Source organism: Thamnophis elegans, chromosome 16 (genome assembly GCF_009769535.1).
Source record: "Thamnophis elegans isolate rThaEle1 chromosome 16, rThaEle1.pri, whole genome shotgun sequence".
NCBI classification, from domain to species: Eukaryota; Metazoa; Chordata; class Lepidosauria; order Squamata; family Colubridae; genus Thamnophis; species Thamnophis elegans.
Window position 1 is genome coordinate 19093323 of NC_045556.1, and position 14898 is coordinate 19108220.

Sequence of the window (14898 nt, forward strand, 5' to 3'; positions counted from 1 at the left end):
AGTTCCACCCTGGGATTCACTGAGCTCCTGAGAGCGACCCATCCCTTCACCAATGTTTGTAAAAACAGTCTGCATGCCTAGGTACTTGATTTTATACACCTGTGGCCATGGAAGGGATTGGAACACCTGATTCTGATTATTTGGATGGGTGAGCGAATACGTTTGGCAATATAGTGTATGTCAGTCATACCTGAACTATAATTTAATATACAGATTTGTATCATACAACGATCTGGAGGCATTCTATGTAGATCTGGGGTCCCCAACCTGTGGGGCATGGCTCACTAATGGGCCATGGCCTATTGGCCACTGGGCCATGTGAGTAGCTGGCCAGTGCGCAAACATGTTGCGCACGTACGCCTCCACTCGTGAGCATTGTGCGGGCACTCGCCGCCCATTTTGCGTGAGTGTCACTGGAAGTGTTGTGAGTACTCATGGCCCCATTCAGGCGAGTGGTAGGTATTTGCACACGAGCATGTGCGTGCACATGCTCCTACCCCTCCCACAAAACCTTCCCCCCTTCAACCCACTCCGGGCTTCAAACCTGGAAAGTGTGGATAACTCTGATGTAGCAATAGCACTTAGACTTATATACTGCTTCACAGTGCTTTACGGCCCTCTCTAAGCAGTCTACAGAGTCAGTCTAGTTGCCCCCAAAAATCTGGGACCTCATTTGACCCACCTCGGAAGGACGGAAGGCTGAGTCAGCCTTGAGCCTGGTAGGATTCGAAGTGCCAAATTGCAGGCAGCCGGCAGCCAGCAGAAATAGCCTGCAGTACTTCACTCTAACTGCTGCGCCATTGTGGCTCATAGACCAGAGTCTGTCTCTACCTCAGCTGAATCCCCTTCTAGATGAGTCAGTTTCAATTCCCTGAATTCCCCATACAGCATGGTTCCAGCTAAGAATTCTGGGCTTTGAAGTCCGGACACTTGGAAGATACCAACCTTCCCCAAATGCTGATTTCAGAAACAAGCGAAACAGAGAATTACCAACCTTCTTGTTTACTGACAAATAGGCTTTTCCCTATCCCTTCTCTGGCCTTTCCAATCCAAATAGACAGTCCCCATTGGCTATAACCCCCATTAGGCTTCAAGCTCCCCCACAAAAGCCTTTGTGTTTAATAGGGTAATTACATTAACCGTACTAAATACGTTTGGATTTAATGGAATGAAAACAAGCACAGCCTCTGCCCCAGCTCTCTCTCTGCCTTCTGAGGCAACTGGCTGTTTCCCCGGATATGCAAATATGCGTGGCCCTTTGCTTTTGGTGTCAGAAGTTTAAATTTTCCCACATGTCGTATAAAAAGTGGTTGTCCCCCCCGCCACTTCTGTGTTGCAGAAGGCAGTTGTTTCCTGTTCCTACTTGTTAGTCTTAAAAGTTTGCCTCCCTTTTTTTGGTGTGTGTGTGTGTTTGTGTGTGTGTGTACATTTTTAAAAAATATATATATATATAGATAAAAGCTGCAATCTTTTGAAAGAACGATAAATCTTATCACCCTGTGTTTTCTAGACACTTTGTAAGAGCGCGAATCCACAGTGGAGGGAACAGTTTGATTTTCACTACTTCTCCGACAGGAAGGATGTACTGGAAATTGAGATCTGGGGAAAAGATAACAAAAAGCACGAAGAAATTTTGGGAATGTAAGTGGCCTCCTTTTATTACCACTCAACGTGTTTTGCAAAGCTTTGGAAGACAAGGTTGAATGTAGGCTCTCTAGATAACTCCGTGGTGGTGTAATATTTTAATTGTTGTGGTTTTTCCGTCAAGAACCCTGAGAGCTGAAGCTTCTCAAAATCTTACTCAAGCATTGCCGACGCAGAGAATCTCGTCCGAGCCTTCCGCAGACTCCAGGACTGGCCCATGTTCCTCCCCAACCTCCTCACTGTCCGACTCTGCCACCAGTTCTGCTGGCCGCTGGCAAGCTACAACACCCAGGAGAATTTTACTGAAACTCTATTGCTGGGGGAAATGTTAAGGGCAATGTCCCTGTCATTAAATAGAACAGGAAGTGATAGCAAGTGCAAAGTTTCTGAGCCTGGGACTTCTCTCAGCTGCACAGGCCCTGTGTAGATGGGGGTGCCACAAACTTCTTAGCCCCTCCCTCCCCCGCTTCTTTGCAAGTGGCTACTCCCAGAATTATTCCTCCTCCAACTTTTCTGTGATGTCTGCTCCGGGTTCCCTGAACGGATTGCCTCCTTAAGCTTTACGAGATTCTGCTTCTTTCCAAACCCTCTGATCCTCCCAATGCTATAGGGCTGGCTTATTTACCAGCAGAGCTCTGGCAAAAGACAATATGGCTGTAGCCATTCTGGTGTTAAATAGTTGCAAAACCGTTAGAACAGGGCTTGGGAGTCTCTCGCCATGGGGAAAACCGTTTTGAAAGCAGGACCATGGCGGTTTTATGATGTGCTCCGGTCCTCGTTTGGAACAGCTGCTGCTGGGATCCCTGGCCTTCTATTGGATCCTCACCCGATAGTAAGAAAGGGACAGGATGGTTCTATTGCTTAGACAGGGAGAAATAATCACTGTGCAAACAATTAGACTCCCAAGTAATTAAACAGCTTGATTGTACATTAAACTCAAGATGCGTTTGGCTCTTAGCAAAGTCCTTCTCCCGCTTCCTCCTCCTCTTTTTGAATCAGTTCAATTCAATTAGTCGTGTGTGTGTGTGTGTGTGTGTGTGTGTGTTAAATATGATCTTGTCTTGATATGCTTTCTATGGATCCATTCCCTGGAATTGTTTGGCCACCAACGTTGACTGTATTTCAGTTCCTTAGCTAAATGGTACGAACAAGCAAATAAAAATATAAATTCAGGCACATCAGCAATTAAATATTGAAACTGCCAGCCTCTACTGTAAGTCTTTCACAACTCCTAACTGCCCCTATTTTATTTTATTTTTTTATTTTTTATTTATTCAGTTTGTCACTCGTGTGCAAGATAACAGGAAGAAGAATAAACATGAATAAGAACACAGGGAATGGGTACAAATAAATGGGGACAGTAGGACAGGGATGGTAGGCATGCTGGTGCACTTATGCACGCCACCTTTACGGACCTCTTAGGAATGGGGTGAGGTCAACAGTAGACAGTTTAAGGTTAAAATTATGCAGGTTTGAGGATGTAACAGCGGAGTTGGATAGAGCATTCCAGGCATTGACCACTGTTGCTGAATGTGTATTTTCTGCAATTGAGTTTGGAGCGATTTACCTTGAGTTTTTATTGATTGTGTGCTTGTGTATTATTGAAGCTGAAGTAGTTACTGACAGGTAAGTACATTGTAGCGGATAATTTTGTGTACTACGCTTAGGTCAGACCGTAGGGGTTTGCAGTTCTAGGTTATCCAAGCCCAAAATTTCAAGCCTGGTGGCATAAGGTATTCTGTGGCGAGCAGAGGAGTGGAGTTCTCTTCTCGTGAAACACCTCTGGACTCTCTCAATTCTAACGTAGTCTCCATCTCACATTGGAAGACTTTTGTAGGAATGAGGTTTAATACCCTGCACTGGTATGCTTACACTTGAAATGTTGTGTCCAGTTTGGTCACCATGATCCCAAAAAGATGTTGAGACTTTTGAAAGAATGCAGAGAAGATCAACAAAGATGATTAAGTGAATGGAGGCTAAAGCATAGGATAAAGGGTTGTAGGATCTGGGTAGTCTAAGGAAGAGGAGGACTAGGAGTGATGTGATAGCAGTGTCCGAATATTTGAGGGGCTGACACAGAGAAGAGGGAGGTTAATCTGTTCTCCAAAGCAACTGAGGGCAGGGCAAGAAGTACCAGATGGAAACTAATCAAGGAGAGATCCAACCTAGAAATAAGGAGAAATTTCCCATCAGTGAAAACAATTAATCAGTGGAACAATTTGCCTCCAAATTGTCGTGGGTGCTCCATCACTGGAGGTTTTTTTTAAAGAAGAGACTGGACAGCCATTTGTCCAGAATGATACAGGGTTAGACTAGAAGACCTCCATGGTCCCTTCCAACTGTGTTATCATACAATTAAAATTGGATAGAAACTTCCATAACATAGGAACTTTGGAACTGATCTTTGTCTGTTCAGATGAAACTGTCAAGACAATTTTTGAAGAGCTTAAGATTCTCTGGAATGTAGCAGTCTTATGATAAACAATGATAACCATCTTGTTACATTTTTATCTTATTATAAGCAATAAGAACAAGCCACAACTGAACAAGCATTTATTCAAGATGGTGTACATTTATACCCTTGTGCACTGCAGTGTAACATTCAAGTGTCACAACCAAGGAGTTATTTTCATATCCACCAAGAAGAATTTTGTAATACCAGTTCTTCAATGCACACTTTGATTCTTTCATTCCTTCTGCAGATTAACAGAGTTGTAAGTGATCTTGTAGGTTACCTAGTCCAACCCCTCACCCAAGCAGGAGACCCTTCATCATTTCTGACAGATGGCAGTCCAGTCTCTTCTTGAAAGCTGCCAGTGATGAAGCTCCCACAACTTCTCTTTCATGGGTAGATTGTTCTCACTGTCAGAAAATCTCTCCTTATTTCCAGGTTGAATTTCTCCTTGATCAGTTTCCATCCATTATTCCTTGTGGGGTCTTCAGGGGCTTTGGAGAATACCCCTTCCTCTCTGTGGCAGCCCCTCAAATATTGGAAGACTGCTATCATGTCTCCCTTGGTCCTTCTCTTCACTAGACTAATTACCAGCTGTATATGCAGCAACATATCATCAATTTGAGTTGGTACAGTTCGAATATATTTTGTGTGTCTCTAATGGACCATACAGTTGAGTGCAGGGTTTCAAGAGATGAAGGTGGAATGGGTATGGTTGGCCATGAAGAAATCATTCCCATTTTGAGGTGTTCCGTCTACAAGACCATTTCCTGTCTGTAACTCTGTCCTTTCAGCAGTTCCAAGAAGATTCTTTCCCCCCACATTTGCACTCTTCCCAAATGGCCTCAAGAGCTCTCAGGGAGAGCACTAACAACCAGATGACTGCAAAGAAATACGGTCTTTCCAACCCCAAACCCCGCCTCCTGTCAAGAACTAATCTTTCCATTGCCCCCAGCATCCTGCCAGAACCGATGAAGCTTCTTGGATGAGAAGCGAAACGCCTTCTTCTTTTTCTTCCTCAAAGGGGGGGGGGGAAACACCAGTTCAGTTGTGTTTTGAAGAGGGGGGAAAAATCCCCACCTTTGAGACATGGGTGACTGAGAATCTCCACAAGATGTTTTGAGGTGCTTCATTCTCTTGACTATTAAAAATGAAGCACTCAGAAGATTTTGCAAGGAGATGGCAGAAACCTCTAGCATTTTGTGCCTTCCTTTCTTCTCCAAAACCAGCTGTTTAGAAATGGATTTTTTTTGTAGGTCATGGCAGGTGGATGCCAAGTGTCCAGGCTCTAGAACAGTGATAGCTACCCACTGCACACACACCCGTGCCCATTTTGGGCCTTGTAGGCGTCCCTGCAGCCTGGGAGCAAAAATGGGCCATAGGTTTGCCATCCCGGCTCTAGAATCTCCGTTTCCCAAGCAGAAGCTCCCAGGAGATGTTCTTTCTTTTTCTCCTCCTCCTAATTAAGGCAGCCGCTTAACAGGTCCTCGCTTTAAATAAAAGCCTTTCAACAGGCTTTCCGCTGTCAAAATCTGTTCCCATTTCTCTCTCACCATCCAGAAACTTGACTCCTGCGATTACCCGGCAGGGATCTGAAGCTGCGAGTATTTATCTTCTGTAAGAGCTGAAATCTGTAGAGTTCCTTGGAAGTTGTGCTCCATTTGCTTCCAAATAAAAAGAGCTTTGAGTGCTCACACCACTGGGCTTCTCACTGCTACGAATCTGAAAAGGATTCCCACCCTCCCTCCCTTCCCTTTCATCCACTTTTGAAGACTTCAATGGTTTTTTTTTTGTGTGTGTGTGTGTGGCTATCTTTAAAAGAAGTGCACATTTTTTTCTTCCTTCTTAAAATGGCAAATGGTGCACTCCAGAGAATTGGAAGCAATTCTCTGGAGTGCATTGTCATGAAAACTGGAATCAGTGGTGACTCATTTAAACCCTTTTCTGTGTGTGTGGTGGGGGGAATGCCCCATTTCTAAAATAGAATAACAGAGTTGGAAGGGACCTTGGAGGTCTTCTAGTCTATTTCCCTGTCCAGGCAGGAAACCCTAGCCCATTTCAGACAAATGGTTGTCCAATCTCTTCTTAAAAACTTCCAGTGTTGGGGCATCCACAACTTCTGGAGGCAAGTAGTTCCATTGATCAATTGTTCTAACTGTCAGGAAATTCCTCCTTAGTTCTAGGTTGCTTCTCTCCTTGATTAGTTTCCACCCACTGCTTCTTGTCCTGCCCTCATTCTCTCTGTTGGAGAATAGCTTGACTCCCTCTTCAGCCTCTGTGATATCGGAACACTGCTATCATGTCACCTGGAGTTCTTTTCTTTTTTTAAACAATTTTTATTTGTTTTTAAACAAAGACAAACAAACATAAAAATACAAATTTCCATTACAAATTGTAGAAAGTGTGTCAGTTAGTTACAGTATTTCCATGCATCTCTTCCATAGTCACCACCTGCTTTTCATATCAAATCACATATTTCAAATTCACCTATATTCATGTATATCACAATGATTATATCTTAACCTTAATTTGATTATAATTATTTTTACGTCCTTTTATATATAATGTTCAAAATCTAGAATAGGATTATATAATAACATTCCATTAAATCATCCTAAAATCATCCAATCACAATACATCTTTATAACATATTCCAGATAAAGCTTTTAAACCTCCTCTCATAATCTCCATATATTGTTTATATAAAAATTCATATTATCAAACTGATATATCTATATGTATTGTTGTCATTAGTAATCATTATTTACCTATAGCTGGGTTCTTCTTTTCATTAAACTAGATCTTGATCATCTGCCTCAAAACAAGGACCCATCCACTTTTAAATGTTTTTAAAAGAGTCTGTTCAAACACAATGCATCCATTTTTCAGACACAATGTTTCTTGGACGTTTATCTGCAGATTCCCCAATAGTGTAATATTGAATGTCAGTTCTCCTGATTTGATTATTTGTTCTTAATATGAGAAAATATTGTTCTTTGCACTGCAGATTTCCCCAGTTTGAATCTTACAAAGTTCCTAATTAAGAACTCTGCTCTTTAAATGTCTCTAATTCTTTTTCACCACCACTTTCTGAAACAGAGTTTATTCAGGGGTGCATTTTTCTCCAAGAAATGTTTTGGGCCCATGGATTAAAGAAACTATCCCAACGGTGCTTTTTCCAAAAGGCAACTGAACTTTTTTCTTTAGTTCTATTTAGTTCTTCAGAACTGAAGAAGCTTCTTGGAGGAGAATCAAAACCTTTTCAAAGGAACACCCCCCCCCCCCAAGAAAGTCCAGTTCTCCAAGAAATGTTTTGGGTCTGTGGGTTAAAGAAACTATCCCAACGGTGCTTTTTCCAAAAGGCAACTGAACTTTTTCCCTCTTTACCTTGAAAACGTTTCACTTCTCCTCCAAGAAGCTTCTTTAATTCTGTTCAGTTCTTCAGAACTGAAGAAGCTTCTTGGAGGAGAATCAAAACCTTTTCAAGGGAACCCCTCCCCCCAAGAAAGTCCAATTGCCTTTTGGAAACAGCACCATTGGGACCACCATCACCTGGATGATTGAGAGTCTCCATAGACATTAAACGAACTAGTAATTTTGGGGCAGAAAAGCAAAATTAGTTGCGTCCTTTGAAGTGGGAAAGTTGTACCTAGTTCTTGGAGGGTTTCAGAGCACCTTATAAATCCTTAGCCCTCCATCCGATGTTGATCATGGTACAGAAGTCAACATTTTGTATAGAGGGTTGACCATGATGATGTAAGCTACGAAGTGACAGTCTTTTCTTTTGCCTTCCAATGTTTTAGATGCAAAGTCGACATTGGAGGACTCCCTGACCAACAAGCCAACCGTTTGGAATTGCCCCTGGAGAAACAGCCGGGTTTCTTGGTGATGGTGATCTCTGTGGCACCTTGCTTAGGGGTGTCCATCTCTGATTTGTGTGCGTGTCCCCTGGGAGACCCCAATGAAAGAAAGCAGATTTTCCAGCGTTATGTGAGTCTCGGGATGGGTTCCTCTCACTTTCTTTTGAAGCAGGGATAGCCACACAGAGGCAGAGTTAATATGGCAGGCGTGGCACTGTGATCAAGGCCTTTTCTTTTTTGTGTGTACAAAAAGGGGCATTGTGGTGCTCTGTCCATCATCTTGCAGCTTTTGACTCTACCTCTTGAGCAAAGGGTGCATGTGAAAAAATGGTACAGAAAATATGACAGCCGTTTTTGCCAATCTAAATGCAACCTCCAGCTGATCTGGAATGTTCTCAGGAACCTAGCAGGACCAAAGTAGTGGGCAAGAACTTTTGTGTCACTGCTACAAATTATACAGTAAAAAAAAAATTGAACCTTACTCAAAAGTTACTTTACTGTTTTCAGAGCCAAGGAAGGGAAAACGAAAGCCAAAAGAACATAGAGTTATGTGAATAAAGAGTTTTGCTTTCAGCCAATGGGCAAATCTATAATTTCTGTTCCAGTACATATAGAATTAGGATTAGTTATTTTCTCTCTTTGTCTCTCTCCCCCCCTCTCTCCCTCCCTCCCTGTTCCTCCTCCTCCTATCTATCTATCTATCTATCTATCTATCTATCTATCTATCTATCTATCTATCTATCTATCTATCTATCTATCTTTCTATTTCATCCTTCTCCTCTCCACCATCTCTCTCTCTCTCCTACTTATCTACTTCTATCATTCTCTATCTATCTATCTATCTATCTATCTATCTATCTATCTATCTATCTTTCTATTTCATCCTCCTCCTCTCCACCATCTCTCTCTCTCTCCTACTTATCTACTTCTATCATTATATCTATCTATCTATCTATCTATCTATCTATCTATCTATCTATCTATCTATCTATCTATCTATCTATCCATCCATCCATCCATCCATCCATCCATCCATCCATCCATCCATCCATCCATCCATCCATCCACACACACAAACCAAAAACCATAAATAAAATAAAATGTATATGCAAACACCTATACATGGATATTTACATATGTGTAGCTCTCCCATTATAATTTACAATGTTTGCAAACACTACATTATATTTAAACACAGTTAGAAATATTTAACGGTACTATGCGCTAGTAGGAAATCAGACATGTGTTTCTTATTTAAGGAATCAGTGTGTTACAAAAAATGTATCAGAAGAATCAGAAGAACTTAATATGAGGCTTGTTTAACTAACTGGTGATTTGGACTTGAGAAAAATGGGCTCTTAAAAGATAACACGTCAAAGATAAAGTAAAAACTCGCAAAGCATTGTTTTTCTAACAATGATTTTCTTTTCAGAGTTTAAGGAACTCTTTCCAAAGCATGAAGGATATCGGTTTCTTGCAAGTCAAACTTTTAAAAGCGGTGGATCTGTTAGCTGCAGATTTTTCAGGTATGTATTGTTTTATTTTATTTCTCTTTCACTCTGTTCAGCATGACTTGAATTGCACATAAATGCAATTCCATTAAGGAAGGAAAGAAACAAAGAGGGGAATATCTCAAGAAGCTAACCAGAATATCGGCAAGCTTCTTTTCATTGAACAAAATTCTTGAACGTAATAGATTTTGGTTTCTTCCTGTAGGCAAAAGTGATCCCTTCTGCGTCCTGGAATTAGGGAACAGCAGACTTCAGAGTTATACTGTTTACAAAAACCTCAACCCAGAATGGAATCAGGTCTTTACTTTGTAAGTGGATTTGCAATTGAAACTCCTGATGCAGGGGGTGACTGGCATATTTGTTAGACTTGCCAAGAGAGAGGGAGCCCATAGAGTAGGAACCAATCTTGGGAAAGGAGGTGGGGTACATGTAGGTACTTTCAAAATATAACAGGCTGTATTACTGGGTGACTCAGTGGCCAAGACACTGAACTTGCCGATCAGAATGGTTGGCAATTCGGTGGTTTGAATCCCTAGCGCCACGTAACAGAATGAGCTCCCGTTACTTGTCCCAGCTTCTGCCAACCTAGCAGTTCAAAAGCATGTAAAAATGCAAGTAGAAAAATAAGAATCACCTTTGGTGGGAAAGTAACAGCGTTCCGTGTGCCTTCGGTGTTTAGTCATGCCGGCCACATGACCATGGAGACATCTTTGGACAGCGCTGGCTCTTCGGCTTTGAAACAGAGATGAGCACTGCCCCCTAGAGTCAGGAACGACTAGCATATATATGCGAGGGGAACCTTTACCTTTATTACTGAGCTTAGGATGTACTTTCTCCAGAAAGCAGTACTTTATATATATTTTTTTAAGAATTATGGCATTTACCCGCAGAGTAACAACTGGATGAGATGTTAGATGATCTCCCAAGTTGCCTTCATCCCCGTGTTTTTCAGAAATAAAACTAAGGTGATTGGATCCATGTCCAACTTGTATGTTGAGGAATTGCATCTGCATTAAACACACATTTAGTACCTCGAAGTGATCGCAGCTTAATGACCAAATGCCCAGCTCTTTCTGTGGTGGAGGAAACCAATACAAATTCCTAATTCTTCCCATCTCTTTCCAGCCCTATTAAAGACATTCACGACATTCTGGAAGTCATGGTATTTGATGAAGATGGAGATAAGTCGCCTGACTTTCTTGGGAAAGTTGCCATCCCTTTGCTGTCTGTAAGTTATTTTTTCTCTCTGCTTTGGCTCCATACATCAGCTCAGCTTTAATGGCCTCCGTGGGACGGGCTGCCTTCTTATCCTTCTGCAACGATGTGTGCAGAAAGACAAATAGCCCTGCCTTGATGTTGGCATTGCAATAATCCTTTACCTTGTAGGAACGATTCTCTTTCAATCATGTTCTCTCTGTGTGCAAGGAAGACAGGAATCCTGGTGCAACTTTGATTCATCTACTAAGCATTTCCTTGAGAACATATTCCTGTATCTGTTGTGGCCCGCCAGTGGCCAGCAGAGCTGGTGGTAGACTCAGACAGTGAGGAGGTTGGGGAGGAACATAGGCCAGTCCTGAAGTCTGGGAAGGCTCGGATGAGGGCTCTGTGTCGAAGGCAGAGAGGGGGCCAAGGCCCTCTGGCAGTTAGCTGCCTTCAGAGTCAAACATCAGTGAGGCAGACAAACAGCTGTAGTCTGTTTCCAGTATTCGCATGTGCAGAGTTGCCAGATGAAGGGAAGAGCTAAAGAACAGGAGTCGACTTGGGAGTAAGGGTACAGGTGGACGATGAATGGCCCCTCCCAGAGGAAATAAAAGAGGAGTGAAAGGGGAGGGGAGTTTGCAGGAGACAATTAGTTCTCTTAATTGGTTCGTGACTCTCCGGGACTCCTTGCCAAGTTTTGCAGATATCGGCCTGGCAGCTCTCCAAGCCAGATAAGGTCTGTGACTGTAAATCCTCCCTCAAAAGACTGTGCTGGATGTGAAGGAGCAGAAGTTAATAAAAGGGTTTTTTGCCGGGATAAGGAGTTTGCTTCATGCTCTTGGGAAGCCTAGATCAGAACAGTATCTTGCTTGTTTACTCTCTTGCATACTTCACTGTTGGGTGTGTGCAGGACTATGCAAACATGGTCACTCTTTTCTCCAGGGTACTTTGAGTGACCCTTAATTAGTAGAGCCTGTTTTCTAGGTACTTTCAGTATTTGTTCAGATTCAAAGCAGATGCAGTGTTTCGAGGGTACCAAGGGCAATTCAAATGCATTGTATTCCAGGAGTCAAATCTGGGTCAGTCATGTTTCTTGATTAGGTTTTGGATGGGAAGTTTGCTTTGCTTTCTGTAATTGCAATTTAAGCTTAATTTCATTTAGGAAACCTACTGTCCTCCTCGTGGTTGCATAGTTTAATACAGCTGCAATGCTGTTCCAGAGTACTATCCTTGTGAAGAACATAGAATGCAGAATAACAGACTTGGAAGGGACTTCGTAGGTCTTCTAGTCAAGCTCCCTGTTCAAGCAGAAGACCCTATAACATTCCAGAATAGTGGTTGTTCAATCCCTTCTTAAAAACGTCCAGTGATGGCGCACCCACAATTTCTAAAGGCAAGCTGTTCCACTGTTGAATGGTTTTCACTGTTAAGAGATTTCTCCTTAATTCTAGATGATTTCCAATTTCCCTTCCATTCTCTGTTATACTATATATTATATGTGTTCTAAGAAGCTAAGAATTTCTTCTTAGTTTTAGAATAGATGATCTCCAAGATCCCTTCCAACTCTATTATTCTATATTTTGTATGGGTTCTAAGAACTTAAGTATTTCTCCTTAGTTGTAGATGACCCCAGGTCCCTTCCATTCTCTGTTATTCTATATTTTATATTCTATATGTGCTCTAAGAGGCTAAGAATTTCTCCTTAGTTCTAGAATAGATAATTTCCAAGGCCCCTTCCATTCTCTGTTTTTCTATATTCTATACGTGTTCTAAGAAGCTAATAATTTCTCCTTAGTTCTAGAATAGATGATCTCCAAGGTCCCTTCCATACTCTGTGTCTATATTCCATAAGTGTTCTAAGAAGCTAATAATTTCTCCTTAGTTCTAGATGACCTCCAAGGCCCCTTCCAACTCTGTTATTCTTTATTTTATATTCTATACATGTTCTAAGATGCTAAGAATTTCTCCTTAGTTCTAGAACAGATGACCTCCAAAGTCTCTTCCATACTCTGTTATTCTATATTCTATATGTGTTCTAAGAGGCTCAGCTTCTTAGAACACATATAGAATATAGAATAACAGGATATGGAAGAGACTTTGGAGGTTATCTATTTTCTTTAGTTCTAGAATTCTAGAATGCATTAGTTCTAGAATTTCTCCTTAGTTCTAGAATAGATGACCTCCAAGGTCTCTTCCATGCTCTGTTATTCTATATTCTGTGTTCTAAGAAGCTACTTGGATAAGCAGCAAAAATGTTTCAAAGCAACCAAAAATAATAATCCCACTTGCCCCGTCTCAACTTCCAGATTCAGGACACTGAAGAACCTGTCTGAAGACTCACTGATAAAGCCGGGTTAAGCATTTCTTCTTCCATTTTCTAATTAAGGCTACTTCTGATATTTTTTTTTTAAAGCAAAAAAAACCCCACCCTCTTGTAGCATCTTTCGCCAGGGAGTTTTATGAAGCCCTCCTCTTTAATTAAACCATATCAGCAGCTGCCCAAGGTGGCCGGAAGGAAAGTTACAGTTTCTCTTCTCAGAATTTCACAGCTTTCATCCTAGCTTTAAAACTTTCTACGTTTTAATTGCAGAGAGTTTGCTTTCAAAGGAGTCTGAAAATTGTGCAGCTTCACAGCAATGCTCCTTTTTTGACCTTTGAGCCACTTCAAACTTATTACTCTTCCCACATCTGTATTTTTAGCTGCCTGTTCCCCAGTTTTCCATTTCTTTTCCTTTCGGCTATCCTTTGAAACTTTTTTTTAAAGGCAGGCTGGGCTAATTTCTTTGGAAGAGCAACTCATACTTTTAAAATTAGGAGATATCCCACAGTAACATTTTGGAGACGAGTAGGTAGATGTTGCTCAAATCTCACTATTGTCAAAAACAGCTGCCTCCGAAGATATATTTATATGTCTGAAACTTGCTGAGGTAATTTCCCCCCCCCTCAGCCATAAACACAGGATGCTTCAGAATCTGTTCTTCAAGGCTGGCCAATCCTTTCCCAAAATATCTTGGTTTAATCTCTTCTTCTTCTTTTTAAATAAAAAGGATATATAGATATAATTCTCTTTTTGATCCTCTTCTTTCGTATCTCAAGCTCTCCAATGTTTGCTTGACGTTTCCCCCCCCCCTTTTTTTGGAACGGTTATCAAAGCTCGCGTCGTGCGCCGAACCGTTTGATGTTTACAGGGAAGGAACAACTCCTTAACATCTTTTATTCAATTTTTGATGACTCTGTTAATTTCTCCCCAAATCCTCATATCCCTGATGCTGCTGGACGGGAACAGCATGAGCAGCTGGCCTCCTGGAGAGCTACTCTTTGCCAAATGGCTTGTGTGAGAGGCAGCCGGCTGTGTGAGTTTGACAGGGATATGTTAGATCTCAATTTCCTCCCCTTTCCTCTTGATTTTATAGACGTTTGTCAAGAGCCCCTCACAATTTCCCCGAACGGGGCTGTGAGAGGGAGGGAGACGTCCATGTGGCTGGAGATGGAGAAAGTGAAGGAGAATATTAATTCTCTCTCTTTCTCTCTCTTGCGTAGCTGATGTGTTAAGAACAAATAATATTGCCATGTATTTCTGGCTCAATTGAAAAACTTCGTTTAACACAATAAGACAATAACAGAGTTGTAAGGGATCTCGGAGATCTTCTAGTCCAACACCCTGCTCAAGCATTCCTATATCATTCCTGTCCAAACTCTCCTTAAAAGTGATGGAGCAACCAAAACTTCTGAAGGCAAGCCATTACACTGGTTAATAGTTCTCCCTGTTAAGAAGTTTCTCATTAATTCTAGGTTGCTTCTCTCCTTGATTAATTTTCATCCATTGCTTCTTGTCTTGCCTTCTGATGCTTTGGAAAATATGTTGACCCCTCTTCTTTGTGGCAACCCCTCAAATATTGAAACACTTCTATCGTGTTGTTCTTTTCACTATAGACAAACCCAATTCTTGCAAGCATCCTTCTTATATTTTAGCCTCCAGCCCCTTAACCATCTTTGTTGCTCTTTTCTGCACTCTTTCCAGTGTCTCAACATCTTTTTTATAATATGGTGACTAAACTTGGATGCAGTATTCTAAGTGCGGTCTTATTAAGGCTTTATAAAATGGTACTAATAATTCAAGTGATCTTGATTCTATCCTTCTGCTAAAGCCTGAAAGACCCTGAGGCTAGGTTATCTCAAGGAACACCTTCTGTCGGATGAACCACTCAGAGCTGTCTAGAGAAACAGGGCC

General features: G+C 41.6%; 1 protein-coding gene across 1 annotated transcript in view; it reads left to right on the plus strand.

The window, feature by feature from the left end:
• The window catches only part of MCTP2 (multiple C2 and transmembrane domain containing 2), a 158202-nt gene that overhangs the window by 83764 nt on the left and 59540 nt on the right, over nt 1–14898 (plus strand). The window contains exons 10-14 of the mRNA XM_032233653.1: nt 1511–1641; nt 7900–8086; nt 9389–9482; nt 9673–9775; nt 10593–10695. Of these exons, the coding sequence (XP_032089544.1) occupies nt 1511–1641; nt 7900–8086; nt 9389–9482; nt 9673–9775; nt 10593–10695 (618 nt within the window). The remainder of the gene's footprint in view (nt 1–1510; nt 1642–7899; nt 8087–9388; nt 9483–9672; nt 9776–10592; nt 10696–14898) is intronic.